The sequence below is a fragment of the Thyridium curvatum genome, assembly GCF_004353045.1.
Source record: "Thyridium curvatum strain D216 chromosome Unknown NODE_20_length_475153_cov_84.797782, whole genome shotgun sequence".
Taxonomy (NCBI): domain Eukaryota; kingdom Fungi; phylum Ascomycota; class Sordariomycetes; order Thyridiales; family Thyridiaceae; genus Thyridium; species Thyridium curvatum.
In genome coordinates this window covers 344,798-371,930 of record NW_022156775.1, presented here as the reverse complement: position 1 = coordinate 371,930, position 27,133 = coordinate 344,798, and the positions used below count along the sequence as shown (strand labels likewise).

Sequence of the window (27,133 nt, the reverse complement as noted above, 5' to 3'; positions counted from 1 at the left end):
ATCTCTCCGGTAACGAGCGGCGGCGGTTGTGTTATGACAAATCCAAAGTCAAAGGTAGTTTCAAGTGAGTGCCACGCCCAAACACTCACAACACGTCGTCGTTGTCGTCGGAGAATTCGAATCCGGGGAATCCGAATTACCAACTACCGGGGAGAGGAGAAGAGAAGAGGAGACGACAAAGAGCTGGATCGAGAGAGGATTCAAGGTTTAAGACAAGGACCAGCACGGGGAATAAGGTAAGGAAATAGGGTCATCAAGAACCTGGTCACGAAAAGTGGGATGGGGGTGGACATGGGTCGAGGGATCATTTTACATTTATGTATCTCTGTTACGCATTCTGCCATGGGACATTTTCACAGGCCAAAAAAGTCTTCTCGGTCTGGCACCACAATGGAGACCCAGAGGTCAATCCCTTGTCTCTCTCTCTCGTCCCGCGATGAAGATTTGTTCTCGCTCGCGCATTCGTGCTGGGCGAAGAGAGGGACAAGGGGGGCGGGTGACCCGATTTGCCTTGACTCGGCCGGGGTGCGCAGCCAATCTGCGGCCAATATCCGCATTGCGACTGGGGGGTGGTCAAGGTGGTGAATACCCTTTCTGCTGTTAGTTCGATTTGGATGGGAGATCAGCGCTCCCAATTCGAGCGTTAGGGTGGCATCTCCACCTCCACTTGCGGGGAAAAGGCAGGCACTTAGGCATGGAGCTGAGAGGTCTCCCTCGTCTCTTTGCTGCGTGTTGGCAGCGGTGGTGGTGGTGTGTGGTGCGTTTGTGGCAGCTCACATGCCAAAACCAAGGTTCGAGACATGGGAGGGAACAGAATGCTTCCGTCCCTTCCATGGCCATGCTCGGTCGACTGCCAATCACAAACGGGCTCTCACCTGTCCGCGATTTCCATTCAGATCGGGAGGCCTGCCATCATAAGAAGGGAACAACAGAGAGAATAGGAAATATTCATAATGTTGCCATGACCATTCTTGCTGTCGCGCTCTCTCGCTCTCCTGTGTGTTTCGTGGTCGACTGATCGCCGTCCATCAGGAAATCACCACAAAACCAGACCCTCCATCGCGAAACTCGGGGACCCGGTGGTTCAACGGCATAGCTTCCAAATCTGGCAGAGGCCGATGGCGCCGTTGGGTCCACGGTGATCTTAGTGTCATCGCCCACCTCGAAGCTTGGTATCTTATTTCTCTCTCGCTACGCGATTTTGCCCCCGCATTGAGCCAAGGCTAAAAGAGATATTGGAACTGTGCTGTGAGGGTGTCCGGTGGTCATGCGAGAGGAGAAAACAGACACACCAAATGACAGCTGGAAGTCTAATTCTTTCCCCTTTCCCTCTCTCCGCAAGCTGCTTTGGCAATAGTTAGTGTCGTTGGCATCCCCCCTTGTCCCTTTGACAGGGGACCACCGCCGTCGATACTGGATACGTGCATGCATGCTGCAGCGTGTGGGTGGAGATCGTCCCGAATGCCAATCTTTAGTCTCTCTTTGGTCCGAGGCATCTCGTGAGCACATGGCCTCTTTTTTGAGTGTTGCGAGAAAGCACATGCAAACTTTTGTCATGATGTTGTTGATTTTGCTGTTTGCTGCAGTCCGAACTGCGCCGCTGGGCGCTGTGAAAACCTGGAGAACACAGCTTGGCCTTCCTTAGCACTCTCCGCACCCCCAGACGCCAAGTACGGAGTACTCGCCAGCACTGCTGGACTTGTCTCGATGTGTCTGGCCCGCCCGCTTCGACCTATTACTAAGAGTCGAATGGCAAAAGGCCCGCCTTGAGCTGGCTGCACTCGAGACGTGCCAGTGAGGCCCAGTGTCAATCGCCACACCGGAGTACGCGGGTCTGTTTCCAGCACACCCGCCCTCACAGTATCGCCGGTTTGTGGCCGTATGGACTGTTTTGCCCTGCCCGAGACCCCACCGGCAGTAGTAGAAGATAGAAATAAAAATTCTGAGGCTTAAAAGCAACGTTGTGTAGTGGTCTGAGGGCGAATCCTGGGCTGCGGATCTGGTGCAACCATCGCAGTTTCGCCCATTCGGCCCATCTCCCTGCTCAAACAAAATGCTATTGCCAGGGGGCACAGCCTATCACGATGGCCACAGGGCAGCGCATCTCTTGGCCCTTGCTGCCATCTGGCTCAGGGCATGTCGTGCATACGCCTGCCAACCGAATCCCAGGGGCCGCAGAGGGTGCGTGCTCATTGCCTGGAATAGATTGAAATAGGCACGCACCCAGACGGCAGAGCTGCACACCGCAAGATTAATCCAGTTGCAGATTCATTTGCCTGGCCATAGGCTCTTGCGATGCACCTGCCTGCTCGTAAGCAGGGCCCAACAGCCGGCTCCAGCTCGGAGATTTGGAGGTCAAGCGATCTGGAGTCGACCAGCGGACCAAGATGTCCTCATTGGGGCCTGGCGGCCGTTGTTGACTTGCCCTAACCGGCCTAGTTGCACTGCAGGGACCAGGGGAGGTACCGTCATCCGAGGAGACGTTTGCTGGGAGTTTTCATTGAGAGGATGAGATGCATCGTCTTTTCGGCCTGATCAAACAGAAAAAAGGCTTGTGTGGCTGAGCAGGCCTTCGCCTGTTAGGTCGTGCCGCAATGATGCGTGTAGCTAATCAATTCGCGAATTGCGACAGCCTCGAGCCTTGCCTCGCATAGCATAAGCTGCCCTTTGAGCACCAGCCAGTCCGCGGCGTTGACCCTGGCTGGCAACTTCCGCCTGCACCAATGTTCAGCTGTGTCTGGCACAACTGTAGCTCCGGCCTATCACGCACGGCGCCCAGGTGTCAATCGCTGAAAGGTAGGGAGGGGGAAAGGAGCAGACAACATTACCTAAGATAGGAGACGGTACTTTTAAACTGCATCTCCAATTCAGGGCATCCCATCCCGGTCTTCCTAGTCTGCGCTTTTGACGATCACAAGCCTGCGCCCATCATTGATGGCTTTTGCTTTGCGATAGCGATTGGGCTTCAGGAGACTTGGTGTTGATATCCCCGGAGCAGAAAACGGAACAAGCCTATGACGGAAGATGCGGAGGAGACAAGAAGCAGAATCGAGGTGCAGATCATCACAGGTGAGCAAGTGGTGAGGTGAGGTACGACCGCCGTGATCTCCAAAAAGTGGAAGGAACAAATTACTACCAAACAAGGCAAGTGCGCCGGTATTTACGGATACGCCGGTATTTACGGATAGCGTCTGGTGTCATTCTACTTGTACAGCTTCGTCAAAACTATGAAAATGTCTACATCCTCCAACCTCTACCTCTTTCGTCTTTCACACATGCATGTCTTCCCCATCCGTGCTTTCAGAGGCAGCGTCATTGGAGCACGCACCCTCCGAACGCCTCGGTATCTTCCTCCACCCCCTCACCCTCCACATCCTCTTCCTCCACCTTCGCCCTCCACTACACCACCGCTCTAGATCTTCGCCTTGGTCCACAGCGAAGGCTTGTCCAACCCCGCGTCTCCGTCGTAGATGTCCCGCTCCACCATCCGCGTATTGATCTGTGTGTTGTCGTCGTGTTAGCTCTGAGATCTGCCCGCCGCGTGTCGAGGGGTTGCACATCCCCGTGGGGGGGCGGCGTGTTTGCTTGCGGGATAAGTCGGGGGAGGAGGACAGGTACAGCATGTGAAAGCGAGGGGATTCGGGGTTCCAGGATGAGGGGTGAAAAAAACACTTACGAATCTGGGGCCAAGCTCGGACAGGTTCTGCACACCGAGGAGCTTGAGGCATGTGTCGATCTCGGCGGTGAGGACTATCATGAGTAAAAAAAAACATTGTTAGCAGCTGATAACACCATCCTTGTTTGTTCGTTCGCTCTACAAGACGCATTGTCTCCGAGGTCCCCGAAAGGTCCTTATCAAACAGCGCAAATCGAACAGAGACGAGGAAAACCAAGACGAATGGAATGACTTACTCTCGAAAGTCCTGTGCACGCCCTTCCAGCCGCCAGCGCCGAGCCCCCAGAGGGCAGCACGGCCAACGCCCACGGCCTTGGCGCCCAGGCACAGCGCCTTGACGACGTCGGTGCCGCGCCTGATCCCGCCGTCGACCCAGACGTCGATCTTGTCGAGCACCTCGGGGCAGTACTTGCGGATCTCGAGCAGCGTGTGGACGGCGGGCGGCGCCGTGTCGAGCGCCCGCCCGCCGTGGTTGGACAGGATGATGCCGGCCACGGAGCCCGGGTTCTGCTCCGCGTACCGCGCCGCCAGGTAGGCGTCCTCGTGCGTCTGCACGCCCTTGAGCACGATGGGCAGGTCCGTGTGCTTGCGGAGCCAGGGCAGCGTCGTGTGCCACGTGAGGTCGGACGCCGTGCCCCAGAACATCTGCTGCCCGATGCCGCCGCCGCCGGGCCGCGCGTCGCCGCCCTGCGACGGCGCCGAGACCTGCAGCTGGCCCTCGAACTGCGACTTCTCGTCGAGCTCGCGCTTGCCGGGGACGGGCGCGTCGAGGGTCAGCACGACGAACTTGTAGGAGCGGCGCATCTTGTTGATGCGCGCCAGCATGGCCTCGCTCTTGCGCCGGTCGTTCTGCACGTAGATCTGCCAGCCAAAGACCTGGCCCTCGGCGGCGTCCGCGACGATCTGCTCGGGCGTCATGCTCGCGTTGTGGCTGACGACCTGCATGCCGCCGAAGCTGGAGATGCCCCTGGCGATGCCCGCCTCGCCGTCCGGGTGCGCCAGCCGCGCCATGGCGGCGGGGGCCACGAAGACGGGCGTGCCGACCCTGTGGCCGAACACCGTCGTCGACTGGTCCGCCCTCGTGCAGTCGACAAAGACGCGCGGCCGCAGGAGGATGTTGCGGTACACGGTGTTGTTGTAGTACTTGGACAGCAGGTCGTCGCCGGCGGAGAAGTAGTACGCGTAGCACTTGCGCGAGACCTGCTTCGTGGCCGCGTCCTCGATCTCGTCGAGGTTCATGAGCGACTCGAGCGGCGGGGGCGGCTCCTTGCCGTCCTTGCCGCCGCCGCTCTTTTGAGCCCCCTTCTGGGTCTTGGCCTCTAACCTCTTGAGGCTCTCCATGTCCACCTGGCCGAGCTTCGCCTCGGGCTTCATGTTCTCGATGAGCGTGCCCTCGGGGTGCACGGGGTCGAACTCCTCGGTCGCGTCCTTGCCGGCCAGCTGGAGGATGATCTTGGAGCCTCCGGGGTGCTCCGGGAGGAACTCGGTCACGTCCCAGACTTCGCCATAGAGAATGACCCAGCAGCTCTCGGCCGTGTTGTGCTTTGCGACTGGTGGCAGGTTAGCAGTTGAAAAGTGTATTGAATCCCAGGTAATATGATGTAAGGGGATCCGAGCAATCGAGAGGTCTGAACAGGCTCTCAATGCGTTTCCCAAGACCAATCCTCACGCTCTGGCATCCTGAGTCCTGAGCATTGAGGCAAAGGCCTGAAGAACAACTTCTACCATCATGCAGACCGCTCTCCCACAGAGGTTCGGCGGGAATTCGGGTAAGTTACTGACCTTCTTCGGCGTCGAATATCTTCACCATCTTGTAGATTCCGCTGTATCTACTGGAAGAGCCAGACTTGCAAGGAGAATATCGTACCAGGGGAAGTTTTTCCCGGTCGGTCAGGATGCAATTGAGAGATTCGAAACAGAACAAAAAGAGGAGAAGGAGCCGGCAACGAGGGCCGGTCGTGAGAACGCAGAAGCTCCGGGGTGCGGGATGGCCTTCTTTCTGCCCACTTGTGGAGACTGTTCGCTGTGGGGGAATGGGTGGCCGGTCGCCCAAAAGCTATCCACTTTGGTAATGCCGAAGCGTTGGCTGGCTCGTCCACCTAGGCACCCTCGAGGCACCTAGGTATCGTGGAGCCGTCTCGGTGGGATTTCCGCCGACGGTGCCCAGTCGCGCCATCTCAGGGCGGTGTGCCGAGAGAGGCGCTGCCGCCGGTGTCGGAAGATGCTTCCGGGATATTTTGGGGGCACATACAAGAGTGAGGCATCCGTACTTCCCAGCCTTATGATGGCATAGGATCATGTAAGTACCTAGGTACTCGGACATAGTCAGATGTAAAAGGCGCTGCTATGCCTTGAGGGGTTTTAGTTTGTCTTCTAATATAGAACACTTGCGCAGTGTGTAATCACCGCCTTTTCTCATCAAGAGACGTGTCTCCTTGATCCAAGTCGGTATGATGATACAAGTCGCTTTCACTCTCAGAATCAATCAGCACCTACATAAATAGACATAATGAAAATCTCTTTGCTGTCAGTATGAGTTGTTGATAGTCACTATCTACGGCTGGATGTTGCTCACCCTGCATGGACACTGGGTGAGCCTCAGCCAGGCGGCTGCCGCAAGGCGAGTCGACGATCAGCCGCAATCTCCACGTGGAACGGAACGGCTGGCAAGTTGCTTGCCTTGCCTGGCAGCGTCCCAGCAAACGTGTTGGAGTTGCGCATGGCGGGCTGGGCAGCCTGCCTCTCATGACAAATTACGCAAGATCGAGGCTTGAGGCTGTTTTCAGTGGAAGCGAGACAGACATTCGAGCACATTACGGAATTCTCCGCCTGCATACATTTGACTACTGCAGAGCCAAGCTACTTTACTTGTATAAAGTCCTCGACTAGGAACAGATCAGTTGAGTCGAAATAACTACTCTGTACTTACATGAGACTCTTACTTCGTAGTTGGAGATTGTTAGGTTTAGTCCAACCAGGCCCGTTCGAGGCGCTAACGCAGGCCGCCAGCTTATACACGTAACTACGTATCAGGCCCCTGAACAAGACGCCGGACCCGCGCTCTCCCCCACCACAGGCAGCTGCCTAGCTCTCCGTGCCCCATCCCGCCCGCCGCTATCCCATCCATAGTGCTTATCAACATACCTGTATCGACCATCGTCATAGCCAGCCAAATCGACGACGACACCAGCCCTGTTCGACTGCAACCCCGTGCATCATACTCCCCTCCAAACGAGCTTCTCTTTCGTCCCTTCCGCTGCCTCATCGACCAACGATTCTTTCAACCCTCTGTTGCGGGGGCCGTTCACGTGCGCAATCAGCGCACGATCGGAGGACCGACGACGACGACAACGACGACGGCAACATGGACGGCCCACAGGCGCAGAAACCCCTCCGCATCCTGTGCTTCGGCGACTCGCTGACGGCGGGCTACTCGGCCTACGGCAGCATGTACCACCCTTACAGCGAGCAGCTGACCGAGCGCCTCAAGGCCGCCGGGTACGGTGGCGGGGTCGTCGAGGAGACGACGGATGGCGTCCCAGGCGATCTGACGGGCATGTTCATGTCGCGCATCCTCAGCCACTGTGCGTTTCTGATGGAAGATCAGACCCTCAGTCATAACGGAAAGTCACAAGCTAACGTTTTCTCCCTCTCTAGTCGGTCGAGACAAGGGCAGGCAGCCCTATGACTGGACCATTGTCCTCGGCGGCACCAAGTACGTCCTCTGTCACGCGCGCACACCATTCATCCATACGCCCCCCCTTATGAAAGACATGTTTCCCCGCTGACCACCGACCGCAAAACCCACCAGCGACCTAGCATATTCCTTCCCGCCCGAACAGATCTTCCAGAACCTCGAAAAGACATGGAACGTCGCCTTGTTGAACCGCAGCAAAGTGCTCGCCCTGACCGTGCCCGAAGCCGCCGCCAAGAGCGAGCAGCTCAACAAGCGCCGCCAGCGGCTCAACGAGCTGATCAACAGCTACAACCGGGAGAACTTGTACGTGACTTCCTTTTCGCCATATGGGGGTCCCGTCTGATGCTATCATACGCGCTAACTTCTCTCATCCCGTTTTGCAACAGCTACGTCTTTGACTTTCACGCCGCACTGCCCTACCACTCCCTCTCAGCCGAGGACAGGGAGAAGTACTGGGACGATCACGTCCACCTAACCGCCGACGGATACGACTTCATGGGGGAAAAGATCGCCGAGGCCCTCAAGGGCATAATGGGAGACACGGGAAGTAGCGTCGTGCCTGCCACCAACGGCGCGACGACCGATTCCTCGCCTAAGCGGCCGACGAGGAGGCGACGGGTCTTTAAGGACGACGACAATAATTTTGTCGAGGAGACCGGCGACCCGACCCTCATAGACCAGGGATACATCGTGGTGAGGCGAAAGGACTTGGACTAGATTCTGCGGAGATATCGCACCGCGCAAACACTTGGGAACCGGTACTTTATGGGACACTGGCTGGCGTATTGGGATAGAGCTATTCAGAGGCGCGCGCAGGACATTGGGATACTTTTGATGATGATTCCCTCGGTAGCGGTTCTTTGTTCGTAATTCGACGGTCTAATTCTTTACTGCATGTCTTGTGATGATGACCCCCTTTTTGGAGGTCCCTGTCCCTGTACCTAATAACGCCTGCCTATGATGTGATAGTGATGGGAGTCGGAAGTCCCAACGCCGCATGATGTGGGGGAAATCTTCATACAACCAGATTCGCGGCCACGAACTCCTACAAAGCGTCTTTTGCGTCAGCTCCATAGCCTCACCACTAGACTTTTGAGATCGACACAAACTTACCGGAAAGTCCCGCTGCAGGGCGTTGGTGACGTTCTCGAGCTCCTCGGCCAGGCCCTGCACGTTGGCGTCCCACTGCCGCATCTCCTTGCCGACGACGACCTCGGCGCGGCCGCTGCCCTTCTCGCCCGACGCCTCGCCGCCCTCGAACCAGATGACGCGGTCGATCTGGTCGATGCGGCCCACGAGCCGGCCCTGCTCGATCATGCGCGCCGTCGTCTCCTCGGCCCTGTCGGCGCCGAGGCCCAGCAGCAGGCCCAGGGCGTCAAAGTCGATGTTGCTGTAGAGCCGCGACGCGCCGAGCAGGTTGTGCTCGACGACGGCGCGGGCCAGCACCGTCGACCCGTCGGCCGTGCGCGCGAGCTGGTGCGGCTGCAGCGCCTGGGCGAACTTGTCGACCTCGTCGGGCGCCAGGAGCCGGTCGAGGAAGATCTTCTCGAGGATGCCGAACTCGGGCAGGGACGGGGACCGCTCGTCCTTGTACAGCCGGCCCAGGGCGCGGCTGCGCGCGGGCCCCGCGGGGGCCAGGACGGCGCACTTGACGGCCATGCCGAGCGTGTGCAGGCGCTCCTCGTCGGCGATGGCCGGGCTGAAGCTGATGTCGTGGTAGGCCTGGCTGGCGGCGAGGAACTCGCGCTGGGCGTCGTTGATGCGCGCCTGCGACAGCTTGAAGTGCAGGTTGAGGTCGCGGTCGGCGACCGTGTGCATGACGTTCTTGAGCTTGTTGAGGTACGTCGCGGCGGCCGTGCTGTCGTCGACCTCGAGGTAGTCGCGCACGATGCGGATCCACACGCGCACCTTCTCCTCGTTGCCCACCCGCCGCTGGCTGCTGTCCATGGGGATCTCGGCCAGCACCTTGGCGGCGTCCTCAAAGTCGTCGTTGTGCTCGTGCGCCGTGGCGATGAGCTCCCGCAGCGCGGCCGACTGCTCGACGTAGCTCGGCGCGGCCTGGGCGTTGCCCTCGAGCTGGCGCAGCGCGTGCCGGCCCGCCTCGATCCAGAGGTCGTGGTTGTCGAGCTGCTTGAGGGTGGCGATGAAGGCCGTCAGGACGGACCGGGTGGCCACGATGCCCAGCGCCGCCCCGCCGCCGAGGAAGGCGTCTACTATGCTGGCCAGGTCCTGCTCGACCGTGCTGGGCGAGGACAGGTTCTTGATGTTGCCGAGGAGGGACTCGAAGGCGGGGCCCTTGTCGCCAGACGAGGCGGCGATCTGGGCCAGAGCCTCGCTCACCTTGGGCGACGCCATCGTCAGATGAGGCAGTGTCTAGTTGTCCCTGTTTCCACCTCTAATGAAGTCAAGCTCGGCTGGTAAATCTTGTTGATATGTGAGGAAGCTTGAGAGCTGTCTAGTTTGTCATATCTTACATGTAAGGTATGAAGTCTAGGCAGATGAGTGAGCGGACGCCTTGAAATGGTGGGGAGCTTGTAGTGAAGTCTTTGGTGGGGAATGGCCCAAGCTTCTGGCCTGTGGGGCAGATCTGTAGCCTCAAATATGGGGGAGGAGCTGTCATGGCTTTGGATATTGCCTTACTGTTGTTAGGATTTATCCTTGATAGACCTTGAGATAATTTCTCATAAGTAGAAGTAGCATGAGAGTGGGTTGTGTAATCGGTTTTTTAAGCCCTACAGTGATATCATACGTTTTCAACTTTTCAATCCTCATATGATGAGAATCATCAAGACATTAAACTGGTTTTCTAGAAGATATCTTTATGTTGAACTACAGGGCTAGCATTTGATTCACGTCCATGATTCCCTAGAATACAAGACATGTTTCTGAAACTCAAACCTAGGGGCATATTCTGTATCTTGGCTCGTCGTCATATTCAACGATGTCCGAGTCTGTCTCCCACTACCTCTAGTGCCATCGAAGACGACAAATCGTCATGACTAGATGACTGCTGTGCTGATTCACAAATTGTCTCTCGTTCGCGTTACTTTCTCAAGGTTTGAAGCCCTGTGCTGCTGGGACGGACGCGGCCTGAATTTCCTCTGACCTCATATGAACTTGAGGAGAATAGGATTAAGTGCTGCGGTTCCGTGCCCGTTTTCGGGCCTGAGCTGCTACCTCTGCTCTCATAGTAGTCTGACCGATAACAGACTCTATGAAGAGATAACTGAATCCTCGGCCAGAGGACTGCAGACAGATCTGTAGGTAGATCTCTGTACCGTGACCTTCCATAATCGCGGAGAACCAGCCACATATCCAATGGTTCAAAATGTCCCAAGTCGTGGTGGCATCTCAAGTGTCGAATCGTGTCTTTCGCTTCCCAGTCACACTGGTAGTCCCAGGAGTACCGGACCTGCTGCCCTGCTTACTCGAGGCACCCGACGCCGAGACAAAATCCATCGCCTCGCCGGTTCCGCGTTGGCGTTCCTTGTGCAACTTCTCCTGCGACTTTCTCAACGCGCCCTTGGACGCCCATCCCGGAAAAGCGGCGGGGTCCCAAATCTCTGGGGGCAGAGTTGTCGCATACTGAGCAGTAGGCTCTGACTTCCTCGATGAGCCGTCTGCCTCAAAGGAGCTCTCGATGCCAACAAACCCCAGCAGTTTGTCCATGAGCGCCGGGTTCTTCAGCGCGTTAGACTGTGCTATCCTGGCGTTGAAATGCGTGCCCTTCTTCCGCTTCAGCTCAAGGAAGTTCTCAAACTTCTTGTTCAACGCGTCGAACCCCGGGGGAGGCGTGCCAGGGGGGGTGGGCGGGATGTCCAGATCTGGCACCGTCGGCAAGGTCAGATCCCGCAGGAGCGTGCGGTTCGCCGAGTAAGGCGATAGCGGTGGTCCGCCGTTGGTGTCCGGCTCCAGGGGCGGCAGTTCCGTGGTCTGTGGCTCAGCCGGAGGAAGGCTGGGCCCGATGAGAGCTCCGTCATCTTGAGGCGGCGTTGGGGCTTTCACTGGCTCTGGCTGAGGTGCGACTTTCGGAGCGGCTGCAGACGGCTCCGGTTGAGACTGGGGGGCCTCATCAACGCTGTCCTCCTCATCACTACTCGCATACGCCACAAGCCCTGCCATTTCCGTCCGAGTCTGAGCGCGTCCAATATCTTGAAACGGTGTGAGTGAGATGGGTTTGTTTGAATCTCAGCCGCCCTGAAAATGGCCTGCCAGTAGGCACAAGGCAGTAGGCAGATGACAGGGGCAAGCTCTGCCAGGTGCCACGCCGAAAAAGACAGTTGGGCCAGCACTGGATACACCATTAGGGACCCACCACGTGACTGCATGACGGGTGAGGCAGCACCTGGGACGCGCAGCTTGCCTTCTCCTCGCCCTCACTAATCGCAGAGCTCAACTGCGCCAGCAAGCTCCCTCAGCCGTGCCAAACATCCAACGTCAATCGCAGCATCACAACTCCCAATATTCCAACCACCCGTCTCCCACATCGCTGAGAACCCACGATCATCTGCTCCTGTTCGATTCGCACCTACTCACGACCCAATCACCCCTAACCTTCGAAGTCTATCAACATGGATCATCGCCCGCAAGCCTGGGGTCGGGTAAGTCATCTCTCCTCAAGCAAGCTTGGACGACCTCGTTGGCAAGAGCACCGACTCCTCTTGAGCAATGGAGCCCGTCTTTCTGCCAATATCTGGCTCGAGAGTAGCTCACTGTGCATTCATGTCACGATCCATGCTAACAGAAGCTCAATTCCAGCCTAGAGACGACGTCTACGGCGCCTACGATGCCTCCTACCTCCACACAAGCGGCCCCAAGCAGGCCACGCAATCACCAATCGTCACCGGCACCTCAGTCATCGCCATCAAGTACAAGGACGGCGTCGTCATGGCGGCAGATAATCTGGGTACGTCTAGGCCGACATCCTTCCCCCCCAATCATACAGACCATCCATGAAACTAACAATCATGGCGCCCTACAGCATCCTACGGCTCCCTAGCCCGCTTCACAGACACAAAGCGCCTGCGCTCCTTCGCCGACACGGCCCTCGTCGGCTTCGGCGGCGACGTCTCGGACATGCAGTACCTCGACCGGCACCTGACGGAGCTCGCCGTCGACGAGGCCTACGCGAACCCGACCTCGTCGCCCGACGACGCCGCCGCCAACACCCTCTCGGCCGCCAACCTGCACAAGTACCTCGGCAAGCTCTTCTACAGCCGCCGCTCCAAGTTCGACCCGCTCTGGAACCAGGTCCTCGTGGCCGGGCTCGACGACGACGGCGAGCCCTTCCTCGCCTCGGCCGACCTGCGCGGCACGACCTTCTCGAGCCCCTCGCTGGCCACGGGCTTCGGCTCCGCCCTCGCCCAGCCCATTATGCGCCGCTACGCCGCCACCGAGGAGGACGCCGCCCAGCTCACGCGCGAGCAGGCCGTCGACGTCATCAAGGAGTGCATGAAGGTGCTCTACTACCGCGACGCCCGCAGCCTCGACACCTACAGCATCGGCGTCGTGACCAAGGAGGGCGTCGAGATCAAGACGGACGAGAAGCTCGAGCAGCAGAGCTGGGCGTTTGCCGAGAGGATCCGCGGCTACGGCACCCAGACCGTCTAGGTTGGTCGGAGGGGCCGAGGAGGCAAGGGGGATAATTCAGGTGGTGGTTGAGATGGTGCCGTTAGCTTGTGGTTGAGTTAGACTTGGTGTTTGATAAGAAAGCAAAGCGAATGGGTTATTCATCCTGTTTTTGATAACAGGTGTAGGCCTCGCAGATCTCGCCTCTACAGAACTTGGGCACTGCAGCTTGATTTGGTACGGGACCGGTACGAATCATTCACACCACCCAAGTCATCACCACCGAAGCGGACGCCGATGAATGGTCCTCACAGACTAAAGGGACCAGGTCGAAGACCTATAGTCTTGTACAATAGAAGAAAGGTTCATATTTGCGCATTATGCCCTCTTGCAAGTTCAGTCCTGAGGAAAAAGAAAAAAGGCTTCTTCTTGCCCATACACCATCTAGTTAAGTTCGTGGCCGGAAAACGTTACATACACAAATTACCTGGGGCCCGCGCACCTATTTCACGTAGGGTATGTATGTGGGAAAACAAATAGAGAAGTTGGGCCCCCCGTTTACATTCGACATCATCGTCATCCATCCTCATCCTGCCCCCCAGAACAACAACAGAAACATGCAAATTATGGTGCTTGCTTTCCCTTCTTTATGAAAAACGTCGAAAGAGAAACAACCGTAAAACTCCTCCCAAACACTGGTTTCAGACGACGATTATCTTGTACAGACCCCCCTCCCCGCTCAGGCCCAGCGTGACTGGCTGCACACATCTCTTTACTCGACGGTGACAGACTTGGCCAGGTTGCGCGGGAAATCGACGTTGAGACCCTCCATGACGGCGAGCCAGTAGGCGATGAGCTGCAGAGGAATGACGTTGAGGATGCCCTGGAGAGCGTCGACCGTCTTGGGAATCTCGATCCTCTCGGCCTCCTCAGCGTTGAACTCCTGGTCGCCCGTGTTGCAAATGACAATGGGCTTGCCACCGCGAGCAGCAACTATGAGAGAAGAATAATGTTAGTCCACCCGTACAGGAAACAAGATGCCTTAGGAAAAATTAGACTTACCCTGCTGGTACGCGTTGAGCGACTTCTTGAAGAGGTCGTCACGGGTCAGGATCATAATGATGGGAAGGTTCTCGTCGACGAGCGCCAGGACACCGTGCTTGAGCTCGCCAGACATGACGGCCTCGCAGTGAAGGTAGGAGATCTCCTTGATCTTGAGCGCGCCCTCGAGAGCGGTGCTGAACTGCTGGCCACGGCCCAGGAGCAGCAGCGACTTCTGGTTCTTGAACTTCTTCTCGCACATGGCCTTGATCTGCTGGTCCTGCTTCAAGACCTCCTTGATCTGGTCCGAGATCTTGCTAAGACCCTCCATGATCTCCTCGCGACGCTTCTGCTTGCTGGCACGGTCCTCACTAAGGGACAGGGCGAACATGACCATGGCGATGAACTGCGAGGTGTATGCCTTGGTAGAAGCGACACCAATCTCAGGACCGGCGTTAACGTGGACGCCACAGTGCGTCAGCAGGGAGATGGAAGAGCCCACGACGTTGACGATACCGACCGTCAGAGCACCGCGCTCCAGACAGTAGCGGAGAGCCATCAGGGAGTCGGCAGTCTCACCAGACTGGGAAACGAAAACGCACGTGTCGTCACGGAAGACAGGGGCTTGTCGATCAAGGAAGTCAGAGGCCAGCTCGACGGCGATGGGGATCTCGGCAAGCTCCTCAAAGATGCCGCGGACAGCCATGCAGCTGTGATATGAGGTACCGCAAGCAATGAAGATGATACGTCTGCACCGGCGGATGGTGCTGATATAGGAGCGCAGACCACCGAGGGTGACCTTCCTGTTCTCGATATCCAGACGACCACGCATGGTGTTGACAACGGACTCGGGCTGCTCGAAAATCTCCTTCTGCATGAAGTGGTCGAACTTGCCCTTCATGATCTCCTGGAGTTCGAGCTCGAGGGTCTGGATGGTGCGGACATTGGAGCTACCGTCGGCCTTCTTGAGACGGTGGATGTTGAGGGAACCCTCATGGATGTGCGCAATGTCGTCGTCCTCCAGGTACATAACCTTCTTGGTGTGCTCGACGATGGCAGACGGGTCGGAGGACAGGAAGAACTCGGTGGGCATGGGCATGCCGTCGTCGGTCATGAAAGCACGGGACTGAGACCGGTGGAGGAGGGACTTGTCTGGGGGAGCGAGGCCGCTGGCACCGGCGGCAGCGTTGGGGGAGAGGAAGTTGCTGCCGCTGCTGACGCCGGCCTTCCGGAGGGCGACGTTCTGGGCGGCAGTCTCGGCGGCCAGAGGGGCGTTCTCGTCGGCGTACTCGACATCGACAAAGTCGACCTTCATGCGCTTCTGCGTCTTGACACCGATGACAAGAGGAGATCCCTTGCGGGCGGCAATGACCTCGTGGGGGTAGTGGACGGACTTGATGAGCAGACCGTAGGCACCCTCGAGCTCCTGGATGACGGCCTTGGCCAGGTCGGTGAAGCCGACGCCAGGGTGCTTGTCGTAGATGTACTTGGTCAACTTGGCAATGCACTCGGTGTCGGTCTCGGTCTCAAACTTGAAGCCCTTGCTCTCGAGCAGCGTCCGGAGCTCCTTGTAGTTGGTAATGATACCATTGTGGACGATGGCGAACTCCCAGTTCGGGTCAGATCTAGCAATTGTGGCTCGAATCAGTCTTCATGCTCTCGACACGCATCTGGCGGCAAGCTGCCAATGCCAAGGATACTGAGACAACATGGCCCACATGCGGATTGTGGCCAAGTCCTCGAGCAATTTTGTGTGTATCTTTTCGTTGGGGGTTGCTTACCGGTGAGGGTGGCAGTTTACGCGGGAGGGAGGACCATGGGTAGCCCACCGGGTGTGGGCGATACCGGCATGTGAGTCGAAAACCTTGGTAAGGTCGATCTCGGACTCGTCGATGAGCTGCTTGAGCTTGGCAACCTTGCCAACCTCTTTGAAGGCAAAGACCTCGTTCTTCTTGTCGCCGTCGACAGCTAGACCGGCCGAGTCGTAGCCGCGGTATTCGAGTCGGGACAGACCTAGAGGAAAGGTGAAACACCACCGTCAGTCTAGAAGCTCTCTAGCTGCAACAATCGAAGGGTGTGCGTGTATGTGGCGTTTGCGTGGTCCGGTGTATAGCCGAGCCAACAGAGAAAAAGATTACGTACCATTGATGAGAGTGTCAAGAATGAACTTGCGGTCCTTCTCCACCAGGTAATTGACGTAGCCGAAAATGCCACTGCCGTAGGAATTACTGGTTAGCTCAATTCTTCCGGACCTCCGTGCTTGTTTCAATTGCTGCCCAGCTCAGCCTGCTCTGCCTCTGCTCAACAGAAGCAGTAGCAGCAGGCCATCATCGAGCAAAAGCAGGCCGCTGCGGCGGCGGCGGTGAAGATGTGTCCAGAATGGCGGGGTGCAAGCTTACCACATGTTGTCGGGTCAACCAGTGAAACCGGCGCAATGGCAGTGAGGGACGAAGAGAAGGATGCAGTATGCAAAGATGGATCGCGAGGGGTATCAAGAGCGAGAGACCGGGCTTAAAGTAGTCGTACGGGAAAGAAAAGGGCTTGCAGAGCTTCTCTCTCTTTCTTGGGATAGGAAAAAAAGGCAGGATGAGGTGTCCGAAGCTGAAGGGTGGGTTGAAGGGGGATGATGAATGGGCCTTTATGGGGCTGAGCTTGTTGCTCCAGAAAAGACAAAACAGGTGTGGTGGGAAAGCCGCTTGGCTCAGGAACCTGCAGCAACCATTCAGCGTTGCTGGTGGGGGCAGCAGCAGCCAGTGCACACTGCAGGCGACAAGGGGGTTCGTCACTGATGGAGTTTGTTGGCGTGGGTAGGCGGTAGGCGGTAGGCGGTGGGCGCTGTTTGTGCTCTGGCTGACCGACCCGACCCTGGATCTCACCTCACCCTCTTTCATCCAGTGGCCCCCAGTGCATAAAGGCTCCCCCAAAAGGCCAAAAGGGGACCTTGGAGGCCTTTGCTGGCAGCATTTGGGGATCTGATGGAGTCTCAAGCTTCTTAGCGTCAATGATAAGCCCCGGACGCTCTAGCTTTTACTAATTGGCGTCTCACTAGCCTTCTCGTATCCTTTGGGTGTTTCTTTGTTGATGTCCCACTACCTGCCTCTGCTCTGGTGGTGCCTCTCTTGCATGTCTTTCATGTGTTTGCCATCAACACGGCAAGTAGAGTTTGGGGCGCTTATCTCTGTCATGTCTTTCCCTGTTCGCTCAGAAGAAGGCTGAGCCAACTAACTAATAGTCTTGTGACAATTTGGGGTTCCCCGAGCCAAACACATTGTTTGCAGGCAGCCTAATTTATTCGAGGTTTGAGATGACACACACGTGCAAGTCCTAGAGCGACGCTAAAGTCAGCCTCTACCTTCTCAAGCACCCCTATTTTGGAGAAGGTTGTTTGATGTAAAGGAGGCTAGGGAAGGTTCGTTATCGGGACAGCTCACACAATGTCTCACCGTGGTGACCAGTGGGTTGCTGTGGCGCTGCGAGCTTGACCGCGCCCTTCGAGGCTTGTTTCAAGAACTAGTGGACTTGCAGGCTGTCAATCCATCATGGATGGGATCTCTGTCACCGCCGCCCTCCGATGATGCAGTCGTGCAATGCAAAGTACCACCACCTACGGACAAGTGAACAGCGCTGCAGAAGTCTGTTGTGTGCCATGGCATCCCTTTCCACCCGCCTGTGCGCTGTTGCTCCATCTCGTATATTTACAGTACGAGCCGCGAGGGTATATCCGTAGATCATATCAGGAACGATGACGAAAAGCGCCTGCAGGTTTCCAAGGCGGCGCACTACCAACCCATCTACGGCAAAAAGGGCAAATGGCAGACCAGGGTCACATCCGGGAATCACCCATGACATGGTAGCTTTCCTTGTCTGCAACCTCTGCTTGGCATTGGCCTGAGTTTTCGTACTGGAGCTACTTGTAGGTACCGGCGGCGATCTCAAGCATGCCCCCCTAGTGCCACTGGGAGTTTACAGTTACAGTAAAGCATATCTCTTGCTCAGCAAATCGAAAGTCTTGCCCGGCATGTTGCTCGCATTGATGATGTCCCTGGGTTGAGCTCCAGTGGGGTTACCCTTTGCTCGAGTGGGCCACTTCGGTCCAGGAACGGGCGCGCTAAGTGGCTGTACAGCCTCAATTTCAAGGGGCGAGCTGGAGATCGGCCGTCCAGAAATAGAAACCCATAGCATCGCAGACACCGCCATTCACGACACCCATTCTTCGGGATAGTTATTTGCCATCTGTCGGTGCCGCCGAACGAGTCTAACTGTAGACGCCCTGCATATGACTTCTCGTGGCGGCGTCTGGGATCCGGAGGCTGGCTGCTAGTCAAGCTAGTCCATACAGTGGTCGGATCCGATGTCAGACACCAGCATGACGGCTCTGGGTGGAGCCGTTGCTTGACAGTCCATGCAATACTAGACATTCAAGATCAGTGCTATGTAATGATGTAGCCTCAAGTTTGACATGGCCGTTGCCTCTCGTGCGTGTTAAGTTTCTTGTCCCAATGTTGTGCATGGCACCCTCTCGTTAGAGACTCGTGTCGTGGGCTATTTCTCGTATAAGGTACGCGAATAATAACTACATGTACATACCTGAGTGCTCCTGTTGTGTTCAGGGGGAGTCCACCCCGTGTCCTCCAAAATGGTAGGTGGTTCAGCTGGCGGCCAATAGGTTCAACACTAACTAGAAGTCAGCCTTATTGGACCCTGGAATGATGGCAGTGTGGCAGTGCGGCTGAAGACCTCTCCTTGGTCCTCGAATCCTCCGTAAGCGTCCAATCAGATGGATGAACGAGGCTGAAGAAGTCACTCCCGAGAACACACCGAGGTAAAATCATTGGCGTAGCAAGAGATCCTGTTATGCTGTCATGTCACGGTTGCAAGGGTTATCCATTCGAGCCATTCAAGCAATCGCTCCATTATTTGCTCGGAACCAATGGCTAACCTGTAAGATCACCAACTGCACTCCTCAAGCGACAGCTAAGGAGATCCTGCAACAGGTCTCTAATCTATTGATACATCTGTACAGTGGAGCTCTAGATCTTGGCTCCATATCGCTCACCCAATCCATGTGGTCTTATCCACCAGTCCAACCGCCAGCCTCAACGCCTCAAGCATGATGCTTACAGCTTCTGGTACTCGAGCTTGCCCTCGAGTTTCTTCGCTTCGGCCACCTTGCGAACCGCCTTGTTGAAGTCGTCCTGGTTGATCGCATCACGCTCGTCCTTGATGGCAAATAGACCACTGTAGAGCATGTTAGCGGGTACTGCATGCGACAGAACATCACGTTCACAGGAGGTACTTACGCCTCGGTGACCACGTTTCTCAGATCTGCTCCGTTCAGGCCATCGCTCATCTTGACAACGCTCTCGAAATCAATATCACCCTCCATGACGACGCTGGACGCGTGAATCTTGAGAATCTCGAGCCGTCCGACCTCATTCGGCAGAGGAATCTCAATCTTGCGGTCCAGACGCCCGGCTCTGAGCAAGGCCGGATCGAGCGTATCGGGCCGGTTTGTTGCCATGATGATCTTGGTTTTTCCCAGGTAGTCGAAACCATCCAACTGGTTCAGCAGCTCCATCAGCGTCCGCTGAATCTCTCTGTCCGCACTGGTACCCTCCGAGAAACGTCTTCCGCCGATGGCATCGATCTCGTCCATAAAGATAATGCAAGGTTCGTGCTCTTTGGCATAGCCGAACATCTCACGGATAAGCCGAGCAGACTCGCCGATGTATTTGTCGACAATAGCAGACGATACAACTAGAGGGAGGAACCATGCGTCAGTAGCAACTCTGGTGTAAGCTCAAAGCAGAGATGGATTGACGAACCTTTGAGGAAGTTGGTCTCAAGACTGCTAGCCACAGCACGCGCCAGCAGAGTCTTGCCCGTGCCGGGAGGGCCGTAGAGGAGCACTCCCTTGGGGGGCTTGATGCCTACTCGCAAGAATAGCTCGGGGTTCTTGAGCGGCAGCTCGATGACCTCTCGCAATTCTCGGATCTGATCGTTCAATCCACCGATGCCGCCAAAGCTGACCTGGCCGGGATCTTCGAGCGACATGTTGTAGACCAGAGGATCGACTTCACGGGGCAGCATGCGCATAATCGTCAGAGTCGTCATGTCCAGCGCAACACGTGTTCCCTGCTTCAGCTTGATCTTGTCGACTTTGGACCTGCAGCCGACGACATATCTGGGACCTGATGAAGCCTTGACGATGACTGTAAAGAATTGTATCAGTAACAAGCATTTCCAGAATACGATTAATCCTCCAGAAATGCTGGGTTCTGGAGGATGTGTGGCAAGCACCGGGATGGAAGAGCTCACATCTCTCGTCGTCCAGTTGTTTCAGCACCTCGCCGATGATCTGACCGACGCTTTGCAGCGCCTTGATATTCTCTTCCGTTTGATCAAAATCCTTTTGCAGACCCTTGATCTCTAGCCGCAGCGCCTTGAGCTTTGCCTCCCATTCTCGCGACTCGATCAATTTCGCCTTGAAAGACGCCAGGGCGTGCTGGCGCTCCTCGTCGGAAGACATGCCTGCAGCTGTGTTTTGCAGATCAGGAGGAAGGCGGAAGATGCGAGGGGAGGGCTCGAATCAAGATCTCGAAGATGGAATCTAGGACTCCTCGATGGTGGGCGTGTCGATGAAGATGAGTCGTGGTGATGTCTGAGGGCGATGGCATTCGACGTTGACTAAACAAGGCGTCCAAGCAATGGGTCCAGATTGATTGGGAGCTTACCTGGAGCTGTGCTGCCTTGTAGCGCGTAGCATATTGTCTAAGCTACCATTAGGCGGATGCAAACTAGGCCACCAGCTGCCAGCAGTTGGTGGTACGCGATAAGATAACAGCTTCGGGATAACACTTTGAGCGAGCACCGAAATTAGCTAATCACATGCCTTGATCACGTGCAATTATTGAACGGGCAAAATTCAGAGTCTTAATAGTCAATGATTCACGCTCCACTCAAGCCACTATGGGGCTGTACCGGCGCCAAAATTTTAGTCCAGACCTAGTGCCCAAGCGGGATGTTTCCCAATCAGGGCATCGCCCGGCGGCTGCCAGTCCACAGCGCCACGTGAGGGCTGGTCTTGCCTACTCCTGGGGTACTGTACCTACCCGTTTGGTTAGTGGGGAGAGTTGCGATTGCCTGAAATGGTGGGCAGCAGATGGTGGAGTTTTGCTATTCTGGGCAAGGAATCAATTTCCCTTCCCCGTCTTCTGTTTGATTCTGAGACATTCTCCATTTGCGGGTGCTCGCTGACTTCGGTTCGTTGAACTTGCAAGAAAGAAGGTTGGTTGTGGCTCGGTTTCAGGCATGCATCCAGCTTGGCAGCGTCGATCCTCGTCGTGGGTGCTCGCTTACACCCTGCGTCCCGACTCCGTTCTCTACGCCGTCTCCCCCCGTCTCCATTCCGGCATGCTGGGCTATCTTGACCGCCTCGATCAGGGTGATTATCCACCTGTTTCGACCGTGGGAGCTAGCAGGGAATGGAGTCTGCCAATCTGGCCCTTGGCCTCTAAGCAACAGCGCCTCGGAGCATGCCGAGTTTGGGTAATTCTCCTCGTCACTTCTTCCGGCATCGACACTAGCTCCTGGAGCTATGTGAATACGGGGCTGGCTTCAGCTGAATATTTTTCTTCAAGTTCTACCGTGGTCGGCTCGATCTACAGGGATACCGATGGGACGAAGCCGTGGTGGCAATGTCTTGCATGGCATCAAGAGCCGAGCATGCGTCACCACACATATCCCCCTTCCCTCCCCTCCCCTCCCGGAGGGAGAGATGACCGTCAAACTGTGGAATGAATACCACGACCCGCGGATCCCATCGGCGCGGAAGCGAGTGATATGGGACGATCTTAATCGTCTGGCCCGGCTCACGCCGCCAATAGATTGACAATTATGGCCAAACTGTACGGACCCCCCACACCAGAACACGGGAAATCCGTTATTACACAACCAGTCTATGAAATTTCCGAAACCTCCTTTGCCCCAGACCGCCGGCATAACCACCCGGGGATTGGTCGTTGTGATTGCCATGGATGCTGTTGCGTTGACCGCTACGCAGCGACCAACCACCCAAGGTCTGCTTGCCCCTGGTGGCAAGACTAAAATGGACGGCTACTGCCGTGCTGCCGGGACCAGGTCGGTAGCAATCCTCGTTTGCCGCGTGGTTTTGACATGGCGAGGCGGCCGACCCATCTTGCCCAGTCCAGCCCTGTCATGCCGCCAAACAGTACACACCAGCGGTTTGAAATAGCCAGGCGGCTGCCTGGCCCTCGATGTGCCATTTCCCTACTCTACACTATGCTTTCCACTAGCGAACCTCGAATCGCCAACATACAACTGGGTCAATGGGTCTGCTTCCTTAAGTGGCTTTCTGGGGCTAGGGTGAGCCAAGCTAAGTACAATAAGTGTGGGCAAGTATTCTCCAGCGCCCACAAGCGGCCGTTGGATGGTTTCCTCCGACTAGGACACCTCCATCCCCCTTTCATTTTGGCTCTCCTCCTCTCTTTCCCTGCTTCTCATCTCACCTATTTTCGACAATAGCCAGCCGTGGTGGAGGAATGGCGTGTTCTCCTTGAGTCTTTTTAATCCTTGCACATCCATTGCCGCAAGCTATATTTCCCGATCACATCTTTGATCGGGGCACTGAAATATACGCGCTTTGTCACTTGTCATATCAGCTCCGGTTATAACTCATTTCCTCTACTAGGGTCCGCAGCTTGGGAGGGAGACGAAGCGCGGTGCGCGTGTGAGGATCTTCGGCCAGTCCCCGTTGGGAGATTGTCACTCTTCGCCCTAAGATCGCATCCGAGGACCGCTGTTGTCCCACTCTCACGCTCCCGACCTACACCGCACGCCACGGGTAGGCAACCCCCAGCGCCCCATCTGTCATCCGGCCGGTCTTGATCTCGTGGACCGTCTAAATCGCCTGGCCCCCATGCAGAATATTTGAATATCTTGCCCTTAAGCCCTCCGGCCACCCCTCAGCTTTTCTCTTTTGTTTTGTGTTGTTCTTGTCCTGGGCTCTGTCGGAGTCGGACTCACCTCCGGAGTACGGGTCCCCACAAACTCACAGTCTTGCTGGATTAATCTGAAGGCTGCCATAATTCGCTGTGCCTGAATGTGTCTCAGCTCGGGCACCCTTGGACCCATTCAAGGACACTTCTGTAACCTTAGATCGGCTTGCCTGCCGCCGCGCTTTCTAATGTATCCGGCATCTCTACCGTGAGATCTTTCCACGATGAACTCTGGCACCCCGCAACAAACAGCCTCAACCAGCACAAGCTCAGCTTCAACCCAGCCAGGGAGTCACAGGAAAGAGAGAGGTGCTATTGCCGCCCAGGTAAGCAGTCCTGTGAGCGTCCCGAGGGCGCGGGCACAGCTCGCTAATCGAAAATCGCAAATCCCCTCCTGCCCCTTCAAGCATCCCACCTCTTTACATTGCTTTTGAATGCTGAATAATTCACCTCTTTGATCGTCCAATCGTTGTCTCGCACACGACCCTTTCGAGACGGGACTCGCTCCTCTTGGCTCTTACTGATCTAGCGTGCTCCCTTCTAGGCTTGTGACACCTGTAGGAGCAGAAAGCAAAAGTGTGACGAACAGAGGCCACAATGCGGTACTTGCAAGCGGTTCGGGCACGAATGCCGGTATCGAGAACCCCAGCCAACCAAGTACGTGCCGTTCTACTAAGGCATCGCTGTGTCCCTGGCACACACACAGCAGGTCTTTCTGGCGCACCGCCGAGCTGACGCGGTAGACATCTAGGAAAGACAAGACGTTGGTTGAACTCCTAGACAACGTCAAAGGATTGCATGACAAGCTGGACAACCTTGAGCGACGGCTCCCTCTTCACCCGAACTTATTCGGCCAGCCCAGCACCGCGCCCATCGTCACTAACCCTCCCAGCATCTTAGGCTCGGCATCGCTCTCGTCTCTGTCCTTGAACCTGCAGCAGCAGCATCACACAGACACCGCGACTACCGGCAGCGCGTACAGATATGTTTCTGGGGCGCACCAGATGCTGGGGTGGCCGGTGGTCGCGCAAATACTGGAGCCCGCACTGCCCAAGATCCCTCGTTTCAATCTCACTTCGATCGCTCACGAGGGTGTTGCATTGGTCCTCGGGATGGACATGGATGGGTCGACCAACTTTCGCATCCCACCACCAACAACCGCGAACGAGATTGCTGCAGCGACGTCCGGCCTCGACTGGGAAATGATGCAGAGCCTTTGTAGCGCCTTTTTCGACACTTTCAACTGCGCATATCCGATACTGGATCGTCATTTGTTCATGGACAACATCATGCCATCGGCAGTCAAGAACCAGTTCAACGAGCCAACCTCATCTGCACTGACTTATCTGGTTCTTGCTCTGGGCCAGACTGCTATCGAGGGCGTTCAAGGCGCTTCACTTGCTGTTCACCAAGCTCAATCAGGTGGGATATTAGGTTCTTCCCGCGAACAACATCCGGGTTTGGCGCTCTTCAACGCTGCCAGGTCCAAGATGGGTTTCGCGTTCGCCGATTGTACCATCGAGAACATCCAGATTCACGCTCTGGCAGGGTAAGATGTCTTCTGAAGGGTTCCGATCCTCATAGTGAAGTGCAACAACTGACCTGGCACATCGAAGGGTGTATTGTGGCGCGTGCTCCCGACATTTGGTAGGCTTTCCTGTCGCGCACGGACTGCATTTTGACATTTTGACTGACTTGGACGACAGGACCACTGGAGATATCTCACGGCAGCTTCTTCGATTTGTAATGCCATGCTCACCGCGTAAGTAATCCTGCCGAGTGTGTGAAATACCGAATGCTCATTCTTTCGTCAAGAAAACCCTCTATACTTGCTTCACCACGTGCGGAACAGATCCAGAGACTGTATTGGATCTGTGTAATGACAGAAACGTAAGATGCGCCTATCAGTACACTGAACAATATCTGGATAGTTGGAGTTGACTAGTTTCCAGAATATTCAACCTCGAGCTGACGTTGCCGACAACCGGATTGGAGAAACTCGAACATCTAGTTGGTGTACCCGAGTTTGGGAGCACATACTCTCAGGAGGAATACATGGCGAATCAGACCTCTCAGTACCAAGGGCACTTTGTTTCGCAAATTTTCCTTCGGGGCAAAGTCGTGGAATGTCACAATATCCTGAGCAGTGGTAAGTCCAAAATCTGGAATCTAATAGAACGCTGACAAGGGCTGCGTATCGAGAGTAGCCTCTCCGTAGTAGCCTTGGTGAGACTGACCCGAAATTATTCACAGGACCTCTACCAGGCCAGTTCATGTCCCCTACAGCTGAGCCAACTGCCGCATCGTTTCCAGGCACCGTCCGAGAACTAGCCGCTCAGCTTGACCAGCAAATGTTGCTCATCACTACATCTCTCGACGCCGTGCCCATCCCTTATCCCTACACCGACAACATCCACGGCGCTATGCTCCGAACGCGCTACTACCTCGCAAAACTCGTCCTTTATCGACCGTTTATCTTCAAGGCACTACATCACCCGGCACGCATGGTCCAGGAGGATTTCGACGGAGTGGCACAGTGTCTGAGGGCCTGCCTAAAGTGGCCGATCATAGCAGCGCTCTCGAGTAGTCGCAAGAGGCTCATTCCGTGCCTATTATTCTGGACACAAAATATCCTTGGCGCGCTGGTCATTCTGCATCTCTCGAGGCAGGTTCCGATCCTGCTCAATATCCGCACGACACTGTGCGGCGACAGCTTCGAGCTCGAGGCGCGCGAGACGGTAGATTTGTACCTCGAATGGTTGCGGGACCTGAGCCCTGTCGACAGGGCCGCGGAGTGGGCTTGGGACGTGGTGAGCTGCTTGTACCACGTGGAAGAATGAAAAAAGAAAACTACTACTACACCAAAGAGCTTGCATCTTGGAGGGAGTTCAGGGTTAGGAAGGGAGGCTATTTGGGCAGCTAACGAAAAAGCATTAGAAAAAGGGGCAAGGAAGGTCGGACAAAAGTTTTTTGGATTTCTTTTTCTTTCTTTCTTTTGCGTGGAATCAGCAGCGCTTTCAGGCCTCTCGCTTCGTTTCTTTTGCTCATCCTCGACACCCAAAGAAACGCTTACGAAGTACACGCAGACGTAACGATTTCAGCATTTTCATGAGGCGTACGGCATCGCTGTTTAGACGCGCATCCATCTGCATCAACATCATCCATGGCCTTTGAGCGAGCAGGAAGGTGGCGGACGGGGCGGGTTTTTGGTTTTGTTCTTTTTGGGGTTGGTTGGAACAGAGAGATCCCGAATGTGCGGTGAAAAGGGGCGAGGAAGCAAAGACGACTTGGAGCAAGAGGGGATCAACCAAGTGGCTTCTGTTGATCTTGAAGAGTGCGGCAGCCGTAATCACATAAGTTTCAACCCGGAAGTCGAATGTTAATACGAGGCGAGTTGCTGGAAAAATGTTTTGCGAGATGCCGTTTTGATTATCGTAGGTTTTTTCTTCACTCGCAAACACAAAAGCTATATAGGCGTATTTGACAAACTTTCTGCCTTTCGGGCATCGGGTACTGCACCCATTATGCCGAGTTTCGCATAGTGCGAGAAGTAAGGATATTGCCTCATTGTGACACAACCAGCTCGCACACCGGTTTCACGAGCACACTCACCTAGATAGTCCCCTATCTGGGGTTTCAAAAACGTAGCGCCAAAGTGAAACTCACGACGACTAAACCGCGCCATCCTCTTCGATGGGCATTGAGGGCTCTTTTTTCTGCGCATTTCGAGGGGTGGGGTTCTCAATGCTTCCGTGGCAGGGACGGAACCGCCGTGTGACTGGTCGTCCGCGGGGGTACCCTTGCCATCCGGAAAAAGCAAGGGCCACCCGGGCCGGTCGCTGACGTACGCCGCACGCGCCGACCCGGCTCCGGTTCATGGCAGGTCAAAGGACGCGCAAAATCATTGAGTATAAGGGGAGGAGGAAGGATTCTGGTCGGGGGGCCGAATCAGAGATGAGACATACTATAAAATTGTCCGACGCCCGGCCGCGTCGCGCGCGACAGTCCCGAGACGCTATCCACCACGCGCCGGCACGAGACCTCCGTCCTGTCGCTCGGACTAGGTACATACCTCTTCTGGCTGGCAGAACCGGTGTCGACCGACCATTGTTTGTTGGAGAGAACACTCTGCCG

The 27,133-nt window shown here is 55.9% G+C and overlaps 8 protein-coding genes across 8 annotated transcripts; 3 read left to right on the top strand and 5 right to left on the bottom strand.

Annotated features, from left to right (window-relative positions):
* Positions 1–3,412: 3,412 nt before the first annotated feature.
* On the bottom strand, positions 3,413–5,486 carry E0L32_004333 (uncharacterized protein; the record flags this gene model as incomplete). Its single annotated transcript, XM_031138732.1, has 4 exons — positions 3,413–3,499; positions 3,677–3,750; positions 3,913–5,226; positions 5,459–5,486. The coding sequence occupies 4 exons, from the start codon at positions 5,484–5,486 to the stop codon at positions 3,413–3,415; spliced, it is 1,503 nt and encodes a 500-aa protein (XP_030997346.1).
* A 1,554-nt stretch (positions 5,487–7,040) lies between these two features.
* E0L32_004332 (uncharacterized protein) lies at positions 7,041–8,090 on the top strand (the record flags this gene model as incomplete). Its single annotated transcript, XM_031138731.1, has 4 exons — positions 7,041–7,260; positions 7,334–7,391; positions 7,488–7,676; positions 7,760–8,090. 4 exons carry the CDS (start codon positions 7,041–7,043, stop codon positions 8,088–8,090), a joined length of 798 nt encoding a protein of 265 aa, XP_030997345.1.
* Positions 8,091–8,388: 298 nt separating this feature from the next.
* Positions 8,389–9,728, bottom strand: E0L32_004331 (uncharacterized protein; the record flags this gene model as incomplete). Its single annotated transcript, XM_031138730.1, has 2 exons — positions 8,389–8,418; positions 8,487–9,728. The coding sequence occupies 2 exons, from the start codon at positions 9,726–9,728 to the stop codon at positions 8,389–8,391; spliced, it is 1,272 nt and encodes a 423-aa protein (XP_030997344.1).
* A 996-nt stretch (positions 9,729–10,724) lies between these two features.
* On the bottom strand, positions 10,725–11,495 carry E0L32_004330 (uncharacterized protein; the record flags this gene model as incomplete). Its single annotated transcript, XM_031138729.1, has 1 exon — positions 10,725–11,495. One exon carries the CDS (start codon positions 11,493–11,495, stop codon positions 10,725–10,727), a length of 771 nt encoding a protein of 256 aa, XP_030997343.1.
* A 449-nt stretch (positions 11,496–11,944) lies between these two features.
* On the top strand, positions 11,945–12,983 carry E0L32_004329 (uncharacterized protein; the record flags this gene model as incomplete). Its single annotated transcript, XM_031138728.1, has 3 exons — positions 11,945–11,974; positions 12,132–12,279; positions 12,355–12,983. 3 exons carry the CDS (start codon positions 11,945–11,947, stop codon positions 12,981–12,983), a joined length of 807 nt encoding a protein of 268 aa, XP_030997342.1.
* A 730-nt stretch (positions 12,984–13,713) lies between these two features.
* E0L32_004328 (uncharacterized protein) lies at positions 13,714–16,386 on the bottom strand (the record flags this gene model as incomplete). The annotated part of the gene is made up of 5 exons (XM_031138727.1): positions 13,714–13,934; positions 14,004–15,607; positions 15,764–15,995; positions 16,125–16,195; positions 16,382–16,386. 5 exons carry the CDS (start codon positions 16,384–16,386, stop codon positions 13,714–13,716), a joined length of 2,133 nt encoding a protein of 710 aa, XP_030997341.1.
* Positions 16,387–19,099: 2,713 nt separating this feature from the next.
* Positions 19,100–20,511, bottom strand: E0L32_004327 (uncharacterized protein; the record flags this gene model as incomplete). Its single annotated transcript, XM_031138726.1, has 4 exons — positions 19,100–19,220; positions 19,283–19,739; positions 19,808–20,194; positions 20,301–20,511. 4 exons carry the CDS (start codon positions 20,509–20,511, stop codon positions 19,100–19,102), a joined length of 1,176 nt encoding a protein of 391 aa, XP_030997340.1.
* Positions 20,512–23,223: 2,712 nt separating this feature from the next.
* E0L32_004326 (uncharacterized protein) lies at positions 23,224–25,839 on the top strand (the record flags this gene model as incomplete). Its single annotated transcript, XM_031138724.1, has 5 exons — positions 23,224–23,325; positions 23,743–24,548; positions 24,706–24,761; positions 25,011–25,148; positions 25,253–25,839. 5 exons carry the CDS (start codon positions 23,224–23,226, stop codon positions 25,837–25,839), a joined length of 1,689 nt encoding a protein of 562 aa, XP_030997339.1.
* Between the last annotated feature and the right edge of the window lie 1,294 nt (positions 25,840–27,133).